The sequence below is a fragment of the Euprymna scolopes genome, chromosome 29, assembly GCF_053919585.1.
Source record: "Euprymna scolopes isolate OS-2025 chromosome 29, ASM5391958v1, whole genome shotgun sequence".
Classification (NCBI taxonomy): domain Eukaryota; kingdom Metazoa; phylum Mollusca; class Cephalopoda; order Sepiida; family Sepiolidae; genus Euprymna; species Euprymna scolopes.
In genome coordinates this window covers 48,177,647-48,194,416 of record NC_136510.1, presented here as the reverse complement: position 1 = coordinate 48,194,416, position 16,770 = coordinate 48,177,647, and the positions used below count along the sequence as shown (strand labels likewise).

General features: G+C 31.6%; 1 protein-coding gene and 1 pseudogene across 2 annotated transcripts in view; both read right to left on the bottom strand.

Annotated features, from left to right (window-relative positions):
* LOC145252636 (lactadherin-like) overlaps positions 1–16,770 on the bottom strand; it is a 164,643-nt gene that overhangs the window by 25,357 nt on the left and 122,516 nt on the right. For both annotated transcript variants that reach the window (XM_080112368.1, XM_080112369.1), the window contains exons 4-6: positions 9,440–9,578; positions 5,969–6,109; positions 4,857–5,029 (exon numbers count right to left, since the gene is read on the bottom strand). In XM_080112368.1, coding sequence (XP_079968494.1) covers positions 4,857–5,029; positions 5,969–6,109; positions 9,440–9,578 — 453 coding nt within the window. The remainder of the gene's footprint in view (positions 1–4,856; positions 5,030–5,968; positions 6,110–9,439; positions 9,579–16,770) is intronic.
* On the bottom strand, positions 16,282–16,398 carry LOC145253127 (5S ribosomal RNA; annotated as a pseudogene).

Here is a 16,770-nt window from a genome sequence, read left to right as displayed (position 1 = left end):
TTAGGATTTTGTAACGACAACAAATATTCATACTGCTGTACCATAACCTCTTTCAAGGGCGAGCATTTTTCTGGTTAATTTATGTACGGCTTCTTTAACAAACCTATTTCTATACAATAAAGTGGAACCCATCTATTTCTCAGTGTATATCATCAATAGTTTCTTCCTACCAAATCAACATTTTTCTTTGAATAGCCAGGTTCGTTTTTCTTTTCTTTTTTTTTTACCGTAGATCCATATTTTTAACCAAATACATTTAAATTTGCTTTTATTCATTTAAGAAAATATTTTATTCAACTAAAAATATTTTTCAGATAAATGCTATCTTTTGTAGCAGCAAACTTAGCTGACAGTAAACATCTTCTTTGTATTCATCAACAAGTGAACCTATTAGTAGTAAACATGGACGAATACAAAGTTACGTCCCCTTTGAAGATTGCGGTTATTTAGAGATAATTCCGATCCGGTAAAAGTATATTCTGAAAGGAATAAATCCAATTACATTTTGATTTTTCTTAATGCTATAACAGTCTATATGAAAAACTGACTAACCAGAATCAGATATTGATTTTATAAGAATAAAACTATCGATAACAAAGCAACGATACAGAGACTAACTTTACTTTATATATTAGAAGACAGATTTACGAGTTAGTTCTGGTGGTGGCATATTGCAATATTCCAATGCGGAAAAAGGTTGAATATCGTGTCTTTAAAAGAAACAAAGCTTAGCGCCTGGCGTTTTTAAGTCTGTTCACCAACAATAACCCCGGTTGTTACTGGTGGCGTGTTAGGGACTGTCGTGTCTGAGGACACCGGAGCCAGTCGCATTCCTTCGAAGCACATGGAGATGAAGAAGAAGAGGAGGAGCTCAGTGGAAAAGGGCTGATATCCTCCAGCAGCGAAATGGTCAGTTGGAATAGTTCTGAGAAGTCTCAGACGCCGAGGGTGTTGATGTTACTCACTGCAAACATAATCAATAGCATTAATCATATCTGTAGGCAAATACTAATTCCTAAGAAGAAAAACAAAACAAAGCAAAACAAACAAACAAAAGCTCGTACTGAAAAATATACAAACATAATAAAAAAAAACTGTGTTACAAAGAGATGTTGGTTAGTTATTTCAAACATCATTTATAGCTAGTATATAAATGTGGATTCTTTAAAAAGAAGTTGTCGGCGTTTCTTTATGGTTGCTCACAGGTCAAATATTCTTCTTAAAATAGAAAATAACAAGAAACCTTTATAAAGTACTTGTGATGGAAAAATACCGTTCACTAAAACTTACGGAAATTAATCCAGTAATTTTGTTTTCCTTTACGGAAGTCTACTTTTATCTGTAGTCACAATTTCGTCGCCATTATGAATTTCGCCACTGCTTAACACCCGTAATATCGCTCTTCAAAAATAGAGATTTAAAATAACGTCAAAGCATAAAATACTATGTTTATATTCAGTGATTACTTTTTTAAATTATTAAACATCGACTAGATATTTTCCGTAATTCTTTTCGTACGCTAATATAAGAATACAATAAAAGAAAATAAGTATTTCATAAAAATATCCTGTAAATTTATTTATATGCAATATTTCATATGAGATATGAAAAAGCATCAAGTTGTCTTTCCAAAAAATGTTTCATTTAGCTTATATCAAAGCAGTAATGTTAAAAGTAAAAATATTCATCTGGACAATCTGAATAAGGAAGCGGACTATTTTGACTTTATTATTAGATTTTTTAAAAGGAAGAAAAACTTGAAATTTTATAAGAAATAAAAATTGTGTGCTTTATGCAACAGACTTCCACGCATCTGTAGCGTTTATAAATATATATATATATTTTTTGTAAATTTAAAGCATGATCTTTGACCTTTTAATTCAATGTCCATGTCCTTATCTATAACACAATCATTAAAGTTTTTTTTTTGCCTTTATTCATTCAAAAAAGATATATTATCATGATGCTAAGGTGATTACCATGACAAAGGCTATACTAATAGAGGGTAACCTGGGCGGAGAGTTAGGAAGCAAGATGTTTGCCCACGTTAAAAATAAATTTCCAGTCGACAGCATTCGTTCTATAATAGAGGAATTTCTTTAATCTCTGAATCTTTTTTACACACATTGTAAGTTTTTAATCGAATACTAGATGAATTAATTATGAATTATTAATTTTTTTCTTTAACACATCTCATTGGAGGAAATGCTGTTAGCAAAATAAATGTTGCTTATTTACACATAAATTGAAAATTAAAATTGAAATGATGGTGTAAAAGGGATACTCAAAGTTGAAATATTGAATATACAGGAAGAGTTATAAAATCCAATGAATATCATAATGGATACTGTTTACAGTATTATACAATCTGTAATATTACGGCATTTCAGTACTTCATCTAAAATTATATATATATATATATATATATATATATATATATACACACAAAACATACTAAGGAAGGGTATGCTTTAGTGTTCACAGTCTTCCGAAAAAATGGTCAAAAATCAAATACATAACAAATAAATGTTATCAAAGGCAAGATAAATTACTGTTGTACTTACCTGGTCAATTTTTAGTGGCTTTACTCACTTTAAAAAGTTTAAGCAGTTCGAAAAACAAAGTGTGTAGCGTTTACGTAAGAGCAAGAAAAAAATGGATGCGCGCCTGGCTCATAAAATTCAAAATTTTGAAAATAACTTAAAACTAAGAAAGTTATAAAAAATACTGTCAGAAATCCGCCCAATATGTATATATATATATATATATATATATATATATATATATATATATATATATATATATATATATATATATATTCTTTCGTATTCTCAGATAAAAGTAAAAATATTTGTCATCTAATTCAGATAAGTATTTGTAGTGTGTTCAGACACACGTATGTAAATTAGATGGTCAAATCGAAAAATAGAGCCACTCTTTCTATAAATGTTCTCAGAAACATTACAAAAATAAGAGAATGATTAAACTAACAGAGTAAAACAGGACAAGGGAAACACATATATGGCTAATTCATGGTCAGTTACGGTTAATTAGCAGAATGAAAACCAAATATTACTATCATTGTGGTTGAGCACTTTTGCCATCGTTGCATTAAGATTAATCTTTTCCGGGCAGTTGAATATATTTTTATTTGATTGTTTACTTATATAAATAATATAAATAAGTCAATTTTCCAACTCATTCCTAGTCTAATACGTATGTCAGCACAAAAATGGGAATAAATGCGTGACAGCAAACTATTTAGTTAGGCACACACACACACACACACACACACACACACACACACACACACACATATATATATATATGTGTGTGTGTGTGTGTGTGTGTGTGTGTGTGTGTGTGACTGGATGTGGTTATCCTAAATTGAATGTAAAATTGTTTGTCGCCCAATTAAAACATAGAATATCATTTTTATGGGTGTCAATTTCATCTTAATGGACGTGGATGTAACCGTCGTTATATTAAAACGCCAAGATCAAGCCGATTGGTACAACTCAGAAACAGTTAATCTGCCGAACATCTACTCACGTAGCCCGAAGCTATAAACAATAAAATAGAAAAGGGTAAAAAGTGTAGGTAACATATTTGCTCGAACACTTCTCCGACTCTCTCTATCTGTTTCGTTGTATCTTTCTTTTTATCCTCCTCCTCATCCTCCCTTTTCTCACTCTTGCTACTTTCTAATTTTTATGCATTAATATTATGTGAAAGAAATGCTTTCCTGTCTTATTTATTATTATCATAAAGATTAGGATCTTATTCTTTGCGCATGAAAATGAAATTTGCATATATCATTATTGAAGGAATCCAGGCACACATACGTTCACTTTTATTATATTGCGTATTTTAATTGCGCATGAGATGAAGTTCTTAGAATGTAGTTTAATACACTTTTATATTGGTTCAGAGTTGATTCATTAATTTAAAAGAAATAGTCAAGTTGGAGTTACCAAAATTGAGATGCCTAAATCGAAACAGCTTAGCTTAATTTATCCCGCTTGAACTAGACTAGACCATTACATTAACCATAAAATGTTAAAAAGTTAACTGGACCAATTTCACCACTAGCGTGGTTGTGCGGTAGTCATTTTTTTTTTAAAGGAAAAACTTTTCACTGGAACAAGTTCACTCGTGCAGAAATGAGATAAACTATATAAGGTGGGCTGATGTTTTATTATTTTTATTTATTTATCTCGTTTCTGGAACACCAATAACCGGAAGAAGCACAATTTGGCTTTTCTTGATCCTTCATTACTAAACTAGTAAAATAGTTTGTATTATTTAATTCTCACGTGAGGTCACAATCGCAATTGTTCCTCATAACCTCTTGTGGTCCTACACGCCTCCTTGCTATATAACAAAGATTTACAAAAATGATACTTGATGCCCAGTTGATAAACACTCGACATTATAAGAGAAGGATCAAGGACAAGTGGAGTAATCTTGGGAATAGATCAGCACTCTCCCCTACACCTCAGTTTAGCAGCTAATGAAAAGGGAGCGTTCGGGGTTTCCTCGACTATAGCAGTCTAGTTAATTTAGCTTCAAAGTTTAGTTTTTCCTACTATTTAACGCCAAGCTAGTAGGAGGAGAGATTGAGTTCACATTACCAAGTCTAATAGGCCAAAAGTAGTTATCAGTCGCATAAACAGACATACGCATCTCCTATTAGTATTGATAAACCTAAGAAATGCATATTAAAATGTAGCCATTGCTTCGTCCGACTAGTCTTTATTTTTGATAAATAATCTTCGTTTTTGTTACTTTGAGAAATGAATCGGAAAATCGAACAAGCCAATGTAGGGTTCGAAAAGAAAGAGGAAGATGCTTACCTTACTGGCCAAGTGCAGTGCATCACGATATCCATACCAAACTTGGGTATCATTACTGTACGTGACGTTAAATTTGGTGACCCAGTGCTTCCTGCGGGTATCAGCTCGGCCCATTACGATAATTGCCGTGATCAAAGTTGGGGGACCGATGTCGATTTGAAGCCATTGGTTCTCTAATGAGAAAAATAGATATATCATTATCATTAAAAAACAGACAGGAAAACTATTTAAATAGAAAATAGACAGAAGATACAAAGAATAAATGTAAATAAGAAGTAAAGAGCTCATTTAATTATTGTAAGCGTATAGAAAAATATAGGAAGTGAGTGCAACGTGTATAGCATGTGAAACCAAAGTCGAACTTTAGAGGAACATCTAAAAGGTAGCATAAGCATATATAGAAAATTTTAAAAGGAGCTACACGTATGTGGGAAATCTCAAAACGTAAAGGGCATAAAAAAGTAGTGTATTTGCTTTAAGTAACGTAGACGTGTATAGAGCATCTTAAAGTAACGTAGACGCGTCAAAGACATCTGAAAGTAACGTAGATTCGTCAAAGACATCTGAAAGTAACGTAGATTCGTCAAAGACATCTGCAAGTAACGTAGATTCGTCAAAGACATCTGAAAGTAACGTAGACGCGTTAAAGATATCTGAAAGTAACATAGACACGTCAAAGACATCTTAAAATGTGCGTAGACGCGTAGAAGGCATGTAAATGTAAACGTGTAGGATGCACCTAAATTTATAATAGACGCGTAGAAGGCATCGAAAGGTCGAATAGACGTATATTGGATATCTAAAAATATCGTACACAAAATGATAGAGAAAAACCTGAAGTAACTAAAAAGAATGCTACTGCTAAAACGGAGATCTAAAACGAGTGTGAATGGCGGATTGTATCTACAGGAATGTGGAAACTCAGAAGACATCGAAAAAAATTCCAGAAATCTAAAGATATTTTTAAAGGGGTTGCCGTTAAATTAAATGTCATATAAATACACATGAATTTAAGAACTATTTGCAGAGACATATCACATTTGTAATATCGAAATAATGAGGCTGAAAATCAAATCGAAACAAAGTATGAATACACGTAGAATAGAACTCACTGTCTTGTCTTTTGGAGCACCAGGCTTTGTTGCTAAGAATGTTACCATCGTCAGGTTGGCAGGAACTCTTTCTTCTAAAAGACAAGTGCGATGATGCGCTCATTTTCCCGTAAGGAGGCAAACCTATCGGTTCCTTACACACTGAAATAATAAAGTTATTTTTAAACGTGAAAATCATGAAAGAAAAGAAAAATTCTACTATATATATATATATATATATATATATATATATATATATATATATATATATATATATATATATATATATTAGCATGTATCTGTGTGCGTGTAAGCTCGTTCTCTATGGACTCACAGACGGCTTGGCCGACCTTTTTGAAATTTCACACAAATGGATTTTACGTGTCTATGAGTGTCCTTAGAAAAGTTTTGCATCGGAATGCCTCCGATAAATATCGAATATCGACAATGGAAAAAATCGATTAAAGAAGGGACAGTCCAATTTTGACTAAGGTTAATATACAGCCCAACATCACAAGTACATTTAAGAAGTTTTATCACAGCCCAAGAAGAAGAGAATATGTAAGTTGAAATGAACATTTTCCATTTCAGCATGCCAAGATATTTCTGTACGCGGTATTCATCCATCTAAACAAAGATTTTACACATTTAAAAAATATCCTTGGTGTGTGATTACTATTTCCTTTTAATTGCATTGTTATGTAACCAGTAGTTTTAGAGTTTATCAGTTAAATATTTTCACATAGACCAATACATACATCTACTGTTTTATTTATATAGACTATATAATCGTAATTTTATTATTCAGTACATAGGTTTCACGATTTGATCATAGAATAGTCACAAGACCTGAACAAAAGAACACAATTCCGATTTTTATCCATTACGACAGAGTTGACTCGTTTCTACTAATCTTGTTCCGACTAGTTGATTGATGGTTGATCCGGGAAAAAGTACAGTACGGTAATTGAAATTATGATCAAATATATTAATAAAAATAATATATATATATATATATATATATATATATATATATATATATATATATATATATATATATATATATGAAAATTAGATCATACGATATCACTAGTAGAATACTTAACATAATTAAATCCTTCTTAGATAAGAGAAAAATCCAGGTTGTCCTCGACGGTCGTACATCTAAACAATATGATATAAATGCGGGAGTGCCTCAGGGGTCTATACTTGGACCTCTATTGTTCCTAATATTCATTAATGACCTCCCCGACAAAACTGCCTCTGAGATGGGTATATATGCTGATGACACTACACTCTATAACAGGCATGACAGGAAAACAAATGAACACATATCTAAAGAAATGGCAAAAACACTAGAGGATGACCTCCAATCTGTAGTGGAATGGGGACAAAAATGGATGGTCACATTAAATGCTGCCAAGACTAAACCGGTTTCTTTCAATAATTACAAGAAACCTTCTCTGCCACCAATAGCAATGACCAGTGACTCTTTATCTGAGAGTACATCTTTCAAACTTATCGGCCTAACGTTCACAGGAAACATGAGTTGGAACAATTACATTGAAAGCATTGCCAGGGCCACTGCGAAGTAGATAGGCTATCTCTACCGTGCTAGAAAACTACTAACACCCGAAAGTATTCTGTATCTCTATCAGGCCACTATTCGCCCATGTATGGAGTATTGCTGTCACATTTGGGCTGGTGCATCTGCTACTAGTCTCTCGCCCCTAGACAAGGTTCAAAAGAGAGTCGCTAATCTGATAGGCCCTGAACTGGCATCTAAGCTTCAGCCTCTGTCCCATCGACGAAATGTTGCATCCCTCTGCCTGTTCTACAAGTATTTTAATGGTGAATGCTCTGGCGAACTGTAGACACTTGTGCCCTCACGACGTAGACACCCTCGACAAACCCGAAAGGCTGCTAAATCCCACCCCCACACAATAGAGATCCCTAGATGTAAAAGATCTTTCTACTCCAGTAGTTTCTTCCCCAGAACCGCTAGACTCTGGAATTCCATTCCAGGTCCCTGCTTCCCCAACTGTACTGACATGCAGAAGTTCAAGTGTAACGTGAACCGACATCTTGCTGCCCAAATCCCAACATAGTACCCCAGTAGCCTGATAGTAGCCCCCTACACCAAAGTGGCAATGTGCCTTGTTTGGGATGAAAAAAAAAATTAAACACAGACGAGAATAACTCTTTACTCGCAACAAATGTCGCAATTTTAATTAGATTATTCGAACTACTATTCTAATCTTGGATGTTATTGACACCGTTTTTCGGCCGATTTAACCACTGGCCTTCTTCAGTTGTATTTTGTCGAACTCAGAAACCGACAAGGACACGTAGCATAACAATTATAAGTGCTAAATACTAATCATTTATAAACGACAGTCTTCTACAGGTTGGGCGATACATAATATAATTACGATTTACTTAAAATTTCTACCAGTTCATGACTGACGAAAGAAGAGCATGCTACACCTGTTGATTAAATACAGCGTTCCATCTGAAATTACGTGCAGATTCCAGAGTTCGACAGAAAGATTCCAGAGTTCGACAGAAAAATTCCAGAGTTCGACAAGATAAACCTGAAACAGGTGAATCCTTATGAAAAAAAAAAAAAAAAAAAAAAAAAAAAAAAATCGAAACACAAATATCACTAATTTTTTGGTATGGAAACAATAAGTATGATGTTTAAGAACGAACGACGAACTACAAAATAATTTTAAACAAAAATTAATCTTTTTAACTTTTAGTTTATTTACAATTTATCAAGATTATAAAGATGAAGGGAAATAAATATAAAAATGTTGACATTGATTGACAGATTAGAGCAAGGGCTTATAATGATACTCATCCTTTCCAGGGCAACGTCGAAGGTGTTTGCTACATTTTTTCAATCATATTTATGGTGTCTCTATCTGGAGATACAACTAAAAGCAAAATCCGATAATCTATCAAACAACTTTTCTCGAGTGAACTTATAGGAGAATGCAACAATGCTATTGATTTTGTATTCATTGTTTTATTATAATAATATCGTGGGGTCACCGTTCGCACCAAGAATCCCTAAAATTTTATTTAATTTTATTTATAACGAAATTCAATCAGGAGTACATGATAGTTTCATACAAATAAATACATACAAATAGTAAAATTAAAACTTATTTTCGATAATTAACTGTAAAATCTTTGCTGGAACCTGCTGGTTAATACTTTATAATTTATAGGGCTTCATAATGGTACTATTCCATTCCAGGGTAACGTTGAGTGTGCTTGCTGATTTTTTTTTACCATATTTTTGGTGTCTCTATCTGGAGATAGCTGACAACATATTTAAAGAATTTTTGTTGTTCCTCGATGATCGTTAGATCAATTCTTCGTCTTTCGACGAGTTAATTGGGCAATTCTTTGACATATTGGAAGAGGTCAACATTGGCATTAAAGGGGAAGAGACGAATGCTGAAAACAAGACGGGCTACTTACGCTGACATCCCAAAATCTCGACACGCATACTTGGATGTCGGTTCCAGCTGACGGTATGGAATTTGATGTATCTTGCAAGGACTGGCTTGTCAAAGTACGAATGCTTGACTGAGTAGGCATCGATGTTTCCCTCAAACACCTGAAATGCAAAGAATCGCAAGAATTGGTATGGAATAATAATTTCCAGAAACAGAAAAATCAGTTCGATAATTACTTTCTTGGAGGAAATAAAATAATTTAAGGTATTGGCGGACGAAAATCTGAAAATTCCTGTTCTAATTAAGGCTTGTGGGACTTTCTAAGGGCAGAATGGCATAGGTAAACGCTGTCCTAACACAGTGTTCCCATGAGAAAAGTTTAAATAATTATCGAATAAAATACTACAATTGCATATATATATATATATATATATATATATATATATATATATATATATATATATATATATATAAGACTTCCACTCGTTCGAACACTCTAGATCGTCTAATATATTTTTTCAAATTCGGCGTTCAATATCTCTTAATTCCCTTCATTCTCGTGGTAATTGTTTCGTTGCACTGAGGCAGGAGCTTAACAAAAGATGGCTTCGTGACTGGGTTCGAATCTCATGACCGGCATGAATTATCAGCCCTACACTGATGATTGCGTAAGCATGAAACATGTCTGTAAGCATAAAGAATGAGTATTGTTTAACATTATATATATATATATATATATATATATATATATATATATATATATATATATGAACTTTGTGTGTGTGTCCGTACATATAATTAAAATATTGGTCGAATCCTATTTCAGTCACCTAAATTGGTTTCGACAACATTACCAAATTATTTTACTTAAATTATATTTTAGGAAAAAATATTTTAGATGGTGATTCATTTATTATTATTAAATAAATTAAAGGATTAAATAATGAGGTACATAGAGTATGCTTAAGTAAAACACAGAGTTGATTTTATAGAGTATAAATGAAGATTGTGAGAGGCAAGAATTACCTCAGTCGAAAAGGATTTGTTCTCCTCTGACTGACGAGGAAAAAGCAGATACTGAATTTTTAATTATTCATTCGAAAATAAAATTAAAATTCTTTTTTCCACGATAGATCCTACACTTGGAATTATTTATTCACAAATAAAACACATTTTATTTAAAATATTTTTAAATGATTTCTTATATAACTTTCACACGCAAAGAAATGGATTTTCTTTACTTTTCGTATATATTTTTATAGTTTGATTGATCGAATAAGTATTTATTTTTTAACTAAGAATAATTTAAAAAATAGAAAACATTTTTGGTTATAGTTCTTTCATCGCATCTCACTTGACCCAAAATCAATTTGGAAAAACCACAAAACATGTTTCGAGTATGAATTTTTATGCGTTGTCATTTTATGATCAGAGATAATTTCTTGAATCATCTTCACAGAAGTCAAACTCTCTTCCATCAGTTCGCGGTTTATAGGTTTGCAAATGTTGAAGCAGAAAGACCTTTATATATCAAAACTCATTAAAACAAGTTTCGAGTAGATTCCTACATGCATCTCAAAGACCATATACATATCTATATAGGTCAGATAAGCATATTACCTTATAGCCTCACAGGTAGTTTACGATATATGCATGAAAAGACCCAACATACAATGACTTATGTCAGAAATTATGGAAAACCAGACCTGTTTATCACATTCACTTCAAATCCAAAGTGGAAGAAAATTCAAGATAAACTTCTCCCTGGACAAACATATCAATCAACAAGATCTATTGTCCAGAGTGTTTCGCATGAAGATAATCAAAGTGATGAATCTGATAAACAAATCAGAAATCGTTGGCACACTATGATACTACATGTACACAATTAAATGGCAAAAAAGAAGCTTCCATCATGCGTATGTGTTATTGTGGCTTACCATAAAAATCAACTCCAATCAAATTGATTCAATTATATCAGCTAAGTTACCTGATATACAAACTAATCCAACCTGATTTGAAATAGTAAAGAGTCACGTGGTGCATGGGCCTTGTGCTAATATCTATAGAAATTCACCTTGCATGGTTGATGGCCAATGTACAAAAAGATATCCTAAAAACTATCAACTTGAAACTGAGTTTAGTGAAGATGATTATCCGTCTTATAGAAGATCGCCTGATGATAGTGGCTTTAAAACTATGGTTGACACGCATGAAGTTGACAATAGGTAGATTGTACCTTGCTCTCCCTTATTTTCAACGACATGCAATGTTCACATAAATGTTGAATTTTGAAATTCTCTGAAATCTATAAAATATGTGTGCAAATGCATAAATAAGGGATCTAATGCAGCCATGTTTTCCTTACGAAAAATGTTAGTGATGAAGTTACTCGATATGAAGCATGATATTGAGTTTTGCATTGGCGACTTGATTGAAAAATTGGCGATTTCATGAATTTCGATGACAATAAAAAATATGGGAATGTGAAACATTCGTTGATTATCATTCAATCTCGGGCAACATAAGGTCACCCTATATATGTCATCCACATGCAGTACTGTTTCGCTGTATTACAGCCGATCAGTGCGGCTAGACAGGCAACTACCTCAAGCCAAGTGCGACAGGCCAGGCTTTGAACCATTACGCTAAATCGGTAGCTGCTGTGCGGGTAGTGAATTAACGACGTTTTGACATCGTCCGAATACCTAAGCTCGATTTGTTTGCACAAATATATGTATATATATATATATATATATTTATATATATGTATTTATACATATATATATATATATAAATATATATCTATATATCTTTATATATATACATTTATATATATAAATATATATTTATATATATACATTTATATATGTATTTATATGTATATATATTTATATATATATTTATATGTATATTTATATATATATATTTATATGCTATTATATTTATATATATTTATATGTATATATATGCATATTTATATATATTTATATGTATATATATGCATATTTATATGTATATATATGTATATATATTTATATGTATATATATTTATATATGTATGTATATATATGTGTATATATATATGTATATATATATGTGTATATATATATATGTATATATATATATATATATATATATGTATATATATATAATGTGTGTGCAAAATCAAGACTTCAAAACAAGGTATTGATGGCAACAAAAAGTGTATTTCATTTTACGTTACAATTGTTTCAATGTCTAGTTTGACAATTTCAAGTATTATATCGTTTTAAAATTTTCAAAAACCAGCATTTCTTCAGACTTTATGAATAAACACACTTTAGGCAATGTAGCATTTTTTGAATAGAAAGAAAAACATGCGGGGGGGGGGGGATCCCTAACGGGAAAATCATGCGAGAAACATTTACCTTGGTTGTGGTTACGGAAAAGCCCATTTAAATATTAATGTATCGCCTAATTTTCGTATCCTTATTTAAGAACAGAGTTATGCGAAGTTTTTACGGGGAGCCCTAAGTCATTTAAAAAAAGAAAAGTTTTTAAAAAATATATCCCATTTGTTGGGTTCCTATATATATATATATATATATATATATATATATATATATATATATATATATATATATATATATATATATATATAACTGATCTTCACGTCTATTGGCAGGAACTTATAAGCCTCTTTAAAAAAAAGGGAAATCCTGCGTTGCTCGGGATTGTTTGAATCTCACAAAAGGCCATGAAAATGCGGGTTCTGCTGAGCGGCTGTGATGCTTGACATGCCGGGTTCAATTTCAGACGGGGCTTCTAATAAGAAACTAGCATCAGTTTCGAAAAAAAAAATGTGATGAGATAAATAAAATATATGAGACTCAAGGTAAACTCTTGGAACCCGTCATCTATTGAAAATACATTTAGTAAAGTATGGCAGACTAAAATTTTATAATGGAAACCAGTCATGGAGAAGAAAATCCCTAATAAAAACAACACTATAAAATCTTGGTAAAACAAGGAGTTTAGAGAAAGAAAAACACCTATTATTAATAATGGTAAAACAGACTAGAATCCTAAGTCTTAAAAAGCCAACTTATTTAGTGGGACTCTCTAAGAGTAATATGATGTAGGCATGAGTTTAAATCATTATTCAATAAAAGACAATGTTTGGTGTGTGTGTGTGTGTGTATATATATATATGTATATATATATATATATATATATATATATATATATATATATTTCTTTTTACTATGTTCATAACATCATATTACTGTTTTTCCTCTCGCTTCACCTCTAATATAGTTGAACAGAACTGAAATGTTTAAAAGTTCCCTGAATTAGTCAATGATGTCTTGGCATCTTAACCACTAACAAATAACCAAACGCACCTCAAAACCGGAAAACAATATGACCTTTTACCCTTATTCGCTTGCTCCTACATTAACAATTGTAATCGTAAATACACAACGAAGTTGATGGGAATTAAAAACAACGTTATCTATATAAAGATGATAGACATGTGCCTGTTTGCGCGAATGCCAAGTACTTTTAGAAAATAAAAACTATTCACTTAAACATTCTTGTTTAAGTCTTAAAAACGCATCAGCCGTTGTGTTTGCATATCTTAACACAAGATAGATCAAAACGTTACCACTTGAATGTAGATTCGCCATTGACAGAAGTAATTCGTGTTTTTTTTAATGAAAAATAAGAAAACTCTCTAAAATGATGGATTTTTATTTATAGATGCAGAAAAACAAAACAAAATAAAAATTCTGTCTGCGTAAAAATGTTAAAAGTACTTTTGTGTGGTAATGAACTATGTTTTTCTTAGAGTAAGCTTAGATTTGGCAAAAGGCCATGAAAATGCGAGTTCTGCTGAGCGGCTGTGATGCTTGACATGCCGGGTTCAATTTCAGACGGGGCTTTTAATAAGAAACTAGCATCAGTTTCGAAAAAAAAAAATGTGATGAGATAAATAAAATATATGAGACTCAAGGAAAACTCTTGGAACCCGTCATCTATTGAAAATGAATTTAGTAAAGTATGGCAGACTAAAATTTTATAATGGAAACAAGTCATGAAGAAAATCCCTAATAAAAACAACACTATAAAATCTTGGTAAAACAAGGAGTTTAGAGAAAGAAAAACACCTATTATTAATAATGGTAAAACAGACTAGAATCCTAAGTCTTAAAAAGGACTCTCTAAGAGTAATATGATGTAGGTATGAGTTTAAATCGTTATTCAATAAAAGACAATATTCGGTGTATATATATATATATATATATATATATATATATATATATATATATATATATATAGTAAAAGATGAATAATAAATGTTGGATATAACTTAACTAAAAAGAAAAAGAGAGGAAGAAGGAACATGAAATTTCTTTAGACCATGGCATTTCAAAACTAAATGCTTCTCATCAGAAGAGGAGAAGGGCCAAAATTATGCAAAAAGTAAATGTAGATAAAAACTGGCTTAATGGAATTTTGATTGAAAATAAGAAATAAGAAATTAACGCCTATTAATATTGCATTATATATATATATATATATATATATATATATATATATATATATATATATATATATATATATATATATACCGTACTTTGGGGTAATTGCGCCAAGTCCGGGGAAATTGCGCCAGCTAGCTAAAAGTGCTCTTTTGACAAACACATATATAAAGAGCACTTTTTTAGTTTTTTAGTTAGCGAAATTATCTACGGATTTAGTGCAATTACCCCAAAGTACGGTATATATATATATATACACACACAACATGACATAGAAAACACTTATATATATATATAATATATCATGCATAACATAATATGTAACATCGTATATATATATATATAACATATCATATATATAATATACATGCAACATATCATATATATATATATATATATAACATATATTTAAAATCATATACATGTAAGGTATATATGTAACATATATCATATACACTATTGATCAAGAATTTAAGACAATTTGAAAAGCTTTAAAAATAAACGTTTTTATTAAGGATAGATTTTAAACTCCCTCCACGTAAGGTTACCAATGCTACAACCTAAAAGGTTATTGTTACATATAAAAAAAGCTACATTCCAAACATTTAATTCAGAAATTTACATTTTTATAAAATGAGGCATTATACATTTGATTAAAATCATAAGACCAGGGTATCTTATAAATGTAGGTACAAATTTAATAAGGAGTTCTACCTTCATTGGTTTTGATGACTTCTTTGGGAGCATGCATTAAGGTGCAGGGGATTTTGCTACAGCTTCTGAGATAGCTTCACGGAGTTAATTTTTTTGTTAAATATTGTTTGCCATTTCGATAATCATCTTTTGTCATCGATCCCCAAACATTTTCAATACGGTTCAAGTCCGGTCTCAAAAGAGGGACTTTATTTTCTTGCAGAAATGTCAAGAACCATTGTGTTGCGTGAATTGCAGCATTATCGTGTTGAAATAAGAATCCATCCCCACACAAACGATGTCCCTCCGTCAGCAACGATACTTTTTATAGCATGCTAACATAACCAGCTGCTGTCTGATGACTCTGCACCACCTGCTTGTCTTAAATTTTTGACCAGGGTGTATATAACAGTTATATATATATATATATATATATATATATATATATATATATATATATATATATCAAGGCTTCCTTCAGTCTTGACAGACTATGGATACCCACGGTAAGGGTGCCTGCGCTTGAAATTTTTGTGGCAAGATTTGCGCAACCTCCAAAAACACCTTTCCTGAGTAAACATTGTTGAATACCAGTGGCGAGTGGAGGTTCAGGGCGACTGGAAACAATGCCGAGATAAGCGGAAAGTACATACAGCGCCTAGAATTCCCATATGGTCACCCATCTGGTATTAGCCAGGCTCAACGTTGCTTAACTTCGGTGATCTGACGGAAACCGGTGTGTTAACGTGATTATGCCGTATATAAATCTTATATCTTTGTTTTTGTTCGCGATACTTTTTAATGAATTCAATTATTTATAAGTGCATTTTTACCTAAATGCAAGGTAGGAATAATATATATATATATATATATATATATATATATATATATATATATATATATATATATATATATATCTTCTCTTCTATTCTATTCTTCTTCTTCTATCTATCTTCTATCTATCTATTCTATTCTTCTATCTTCTATTCCATCTTCTTCTATCTATTCTATCTTCTATTCTATCTTCTTCTTCTTCTTCTTCTATCTATCTTTTCTATCTTCTTCTATCTATCTTTTTCTTCTATATATTCTTTCTATCTTCTATCTTCTTCTTCTATATAAATAAAATGAACTC